The sequence below is a fragment of the Xylaria bambusicola genome (assembly GCF_022495145.1).
Source record: "Xylaria bambusicola strain CBS 139988 unplaced genomic scaffold F5B22scaffold_104, whole genome shotgun sequence".
Lineage (NCBI taxonomy): Eukaryota > Fungi > Ascomycota > Sordariomycetes > Xylariales > Xylariaceae > Xylaria > Xylaria bambusicola.
The window spans coordinates 1-4904 of record NW_025953657.1 but is presented as its reverse complement, the minus strand read 5'-3'; the positions used below and the strand labels follow the sequence as shown (position 1 = coordinate 4904).

The window sequence follows — 4904 nt, the reverse complement described above, 5'->3', positions numbered from 1 at the left end:
TAGCGGATAACAGCTGCCCAATCCGGAGCGTCTTCATTCAGTCGTCCTAAGTTGGGCTTGAGCTTGCCGGCGAGGACTTTGAGCGCAGTGCTCTTGCCGATACCGTTGGTACCCACGAGACCAAGGACTTGACCCGGCCTGGGGGTGGGCAGACTATTGTGCGTCACTGTCAGACATTTCCTCGCCTTTGAGTAGATACAGATCAACTAACCGGTGAAGCTTGAAGGTATTAGGTCCATATCGGTGTGTGACCATAGAGTCTAAATTGGTCGGCAGATTGATGATGTTGATGGCCCCAAAAGGACATTTTTTAGGGCAAATACCACAACCAACGCACCTAATGGCATGGGCTTTAGTAATCTGTATACGATGTTCACAAGGAATAGATCGAGACTGGGGAGTCTGTAGTTGGCTCTCCATTAAATACATCTATCTAGAGCAATTTCAATGCATGGATCTACTTACAGTGACTCCGAGATGAAAGCAAGCTGGGAAGCTGGAGTGACCTCGATGCATAGCTTGCCACTGCGCACAACAGGACACGACTTACGGCATTCCTGTCTGCACTTCTTGGGCTTGCACTTGTCACTACTGACAATGGCGACACTATTCAATAGTTCAGCATCTAAGCGAGCACCTGTCGTCCATGTCCCACACATACCGGGTCAGTTTATCCGCCATGGTGAAGTTCACGAGGGGGCCCGAGAGCGTCGATCTATACGGTCAATGGCGGCTGAATCGAACTCGAATTGGGAGAGGCACACAGGCGACTCGGACAAGCTAGGAATTTAACAGTAGGGTCCAAAGAGGGAGCGGATAGTCGGAGTCGGCGTCGTCGTTGATGGTGTCGTCGTCGTCGATCAGAAAAAAAATAGCTGCGTACCCCGCGTCGGTTGTTCTGCATATTTTCTATGACCTAGTGTGCGCTGTGGAGACATTGGATGTGAAAGATTCCTTGCTAGGCTGTGGGCACGTGGTGGGGGTGGCTGGAATTGTGGCTGGTTTAGCCACTCAGGTGTGACTGATTACATACCGAACTATATCCCTGCCCAGTTAGGTAAGCAACTACGTCACTAGGTAGGGCGTTGTCTTGGTTAAACGTCCATCAAATGAGAACAATGAGACAATCACAGGAGTCATTTAAGAGTAACCATTTTATATAGTTTCAAAGGCAATAATGGTATTGAAGCGGCAATATCTCGCAGTTTACATCTATGAGACTTGTCTATCTAGAATACCAAATAAGCTAGCTTAGTTGTATCAATATGCTGTGTGAGCTGTGGGAGGACAGTGGTTAAAACTTGATCAGAATGCAGACAGGCTCGCTCCTTTGATATATCAATATTGTTCGCAGAGATGTTGTCTAGATGCCACTACCTCTTCATACACGCAACGCAACGCAAACTCTGTTCTCATGTGTCTATTCTGTCTGCTCATGTCCCCTAGCATGAGCTGGGCATCAAAGGACAAGAGAATTCGAGCTGCATGGTTGGGGAATAGAATGTAAGACAGCAAGGCGTATCAAACTTGTATGTGTCTAACTTATGCTATGACAATTAAGTAACCTAACGCTTCGCGCGCGCGCAATATCGGTGAAATGACAAAGCTAAAAATTAGCACTCAGATAGCGATATAGATATATGAGAAAAAAGCTCAGCTGCACTGATGCCGAGTAACAGCCTACTCCCATATGAACTGTTAACAGCTGCCAATGACAGAGTCACCCAGCCTGTCCCGCATCAGGTGGTGTAGATTCCTAAGCTGACGGCTTTGAGCCAGGACCGTAGTGATTCTGTTGACCAAATATCAGCATATACACTTTGTAAATGTGAAAGTATAGTACATACGACACTGCCAGTAAGCGTTATGCCATTCTGGGCATCAGTTTGTAGATTCCCGGTCATGATTCCGCCGTGGTTTTGAGCGCCCCGCATGTCGACGTTGCCTTGGTACACCCCAATTGACTATCCTCACGTCAGTTCGGGCTTTGTGAGCTAGGATCACAACAACTAACCTGTGCATTGGCTCCCAGCAAGCCTCCCTTTCCAGCCTCCCTCGGCTTCTCACTGTCCGCGATAAACTGCCGTAGTTTCGCAGCAACACTCTTGTAGTCAGATCCATCCTCATCTTCGAATCTGCACATCTCTTGATGGTCTTTGGGAATCGATATTGCGTCAACCCCAAGCCAACTCGCTGACTCCTTTGGAACTATGATGCCGATCTTTATAGGCCCCTTATACAGCGGCCGGTCTTCGAAGAAGCAAGCAACCTCCAAGTATGGTAGTGTTGGCGACCGGTCTCGTTCCTTTAGGAACTTCGCAAACAAATGGGTAATAGCTGTGAGCTTTTCAGAGCGTTTCTGGAGAGCTTCCAAGTTTGCAGTCTGGGTTGACGTAAAATGAGACAAGAACCCGAGTGCTGCATGCCCGTACTTGGCGATGGAGGATCCTTCGAACGGGGTCCCAAGAAAGACAGTACCGACAGTGCGATCAGAGATTTCCTTCGCAGCCTGCTCTGTGCCTTGAGGCCGGGCGAGGGCGTTTGCGACGACGAGGCCGCCTAAGCTATGTGCCACGAAGATTATCGGACGGGTTGCCTGTATATACTGATCAGTTTCCTAATCCTTTGGATATATAGTTTCGAGATCTAAACTCACTGTATCTGATTTTTCTCTGAGCCCGGCTAAAGCCTGCCTATTTACACAAGAAAGTCAGTATTATCCAGGAGGAGTAAGATTTCAGCTCACGTTTCGAAGCATGCAAAGACAATGAAGCCTTAAACCTGCCTAAGGGGGAAATGAATGACCGCAGGGGACTAACAAGAGGGAACTCGAGTAGTTATCGATCGTAAACTCTGGCGCTACGGTTTTCGGACTTTGTGGGTAGAAATGTGCAAAATCTTCATTGTACCCGAATGACATGATTCTTGCCGTGGGGCAGTCCTTGGGTAGGAGGGTTTGCGGCCAAAACTGTGTGCGGTACTGATTCTTCCAGGTCCCTGTTCACTCAGAATCTTGTCAGCCATTATATGATCAGAAGCGACGTATAATAAATCTCAAGTAATTAGAATATAGATTCAGTTAGCTTCAGCTATGAGGTTTTTAGCTCGGTTGATATTACTATTGCCTGGCTTAAAACCACCATGAATCATTGCCTCTGTTAGCGTATAATAGCTGAAAAAGGATTTAGTGAGGTTAGAGAGGTGAGAGTTATTTACCCCTTAAATTTTTTGAATAGACAAACTCTTGCTTACATGTTTCCGTTCTACCGCCACCTAGGCCATGTACGAAGACAATACTATCGTATGTGGTCAGTCCATGGGACTTGTGAAACCAGTTGGGCGCGAAATATGGGGCTTAATGTGAAGATCATACTCAACCTTTGCCTTCTCTTTTGGGTCGAAAAGAATATCTCCTAGCCCTTCCTTGGGCGGATCTTTAGCCGTCTGGTCCTTGCCCATGTTGCTTCCTTGTATCAAGAGGCACAGTAGATAGAAGCTTTGAGAGATATAAGATGCTTGGCACTGTTAAGGTATATGCTGCTGTGAAATGCAGAAACGACTCTCGTTATTGGACAAGGAAAAGGTCCATTTACAATTTTGGAGTTTGCATGCGACCTTTATACACATAGGGGAGCCTGGCTGTGCGTTTCGGTCCCTTTTATGCTGTAATAGTCACACCATACAGAATTTTCTGCTAGACGATTGACATCGAATATGCCGAGCGCGCCTCAGTAGTGCAAGAAGTTCTGCTGAGCCTACCCCGATAATTTTAGCCCCCAATACTTGGTTAACCCTGCCGTAACATCTTACGCGAGGAAAAAAATGTAACCCTATACGAACCCCTGGCTCCATAAAGTGCATTTTGCTTCTGGCCTATCGCGTGATTCCCTTCTCTAACAATCGGAATGTAGACATGCAATCTACCAATATGGAGGGATTACATAGTAAACTCCATGAGTAATAAGCTTAAGACTTTATTGGCACCTAATAATGAGGCTCTGCTGGGCTCAGCTGTAACCCTTGTGGAGACAATTCCTGACTCAGACTACGGAATTTGTAAGTTCAGCTTGAGACTTTCCCTGCACTATGCGAGATGATAGAGAATCCACGGAAACCCCGCATGGGAACCAGATAGCTTGCGGCATATCATTCATGCAAGATGTATTCGTCTCAACAGTTTCAGTGCAGTGGTACACTGTGGCGGAACCCCGCAACTTTACTATAGAAAGGCAGGCGAACCTCGCTGTCCGGGGTTGGGATATGGATGCCTGACAATTTGGACTAGCATTGTACTAGGGTGAGTTAACAAGAAGGCACATCTAAATTTGAATTGTCACGGAACTAAGGAAGCCTAATTTCCGATATACAGCATAGACCAAGGAATATTATATATAACGCTAGGAAAGGGAATAAAGGGCGAAAACTAGAACTTCCCTCCTTATACAATAATAAAACAAATATATAAAACTATAGCTAAGCAATACTATAACAGTTTATTATACTTAAAAAATAGGTAATATCTTTCTTTAAGGACCAGCTTATATAAATACTTTAAATTTACTTTTGGAACATTATAAAGTTAAAACCTTTAACTTTTAATATTTTTACTTTAATAAAACTCCTTATATATAAATATATAATTATTAATATTATTAATAATTATTTAATAATTATAATAGCTTTATAAAATTTAAACCTAAATATTATAATTTTAAAGGATATATTATAAAGATTTATAAATACTTTAAAATAGTTTTAATAATTCCTTTAATAATTATTACTTTATATAATAAATATAATATTTTAAATTATTACTTTAAAGGAAAATATAAATATATTAATAAAGGAATTTAAATAAAAAGATATTAAATATAAAATATATTAAAATTTAATATAATAATAAA

The 4904-nt window shown here is 43.3% G+C and overlaps 2 protein-coding genes across 2 annotated transcripts; one reads left to right on the top strand and one right to left on the bottom strand.

Moving 5' to 3' along the window:
- Positions 1-343: 343 nt before the first annotated feature.
- F5B22DRAFT_44070 (uncharacterized protein) lies at positions 344-912 on the top strand. The gene has a single exon (XM_047971855.1). It carries the CDS (start codon positions 448-450, stop codon positions 790-792), a length of 345 nt encoding a protein of 114 aa, XP_047824723.1. The 5' UTR covers positions 344-447; the 3' UTR covers positions 793-912.
- An 844-nt stretch (positions 913-1756) lies between these two features.
- On the bottom strand, positions 1757-3459 carry F5B22DRAFT_652675 (Alpha/Beta hydrolase protein; the record flags this gene model as incomplete). Its single annotated transcript, XM_047979648.1, has 7 exons — positions 1757-1792; positions 1848-1964; positions 2015-2596; positions 2657-2693; positions 2820-2997; positions 3253-3296; positions 3374-3459. 7 exons carry the CDS (start codon positions 3457-3459, stop codon positions 1757-1759), a joined length of 1080 nt encoding a protein of 359 aa, XP_047824722.1.
- Positions 3460-4904: the final 1445 nt, after the last annotated feature.

Excerpts from the sequence above, each read along its gene's own strand:
- F5B22DRAFT_44070 (XM_047971855.1), top strand. The coding sequence starts at position 448 with ATGCATGGATCTACTTACAGTGACTCCGAGATGAAAGCAAGCTGGGAA.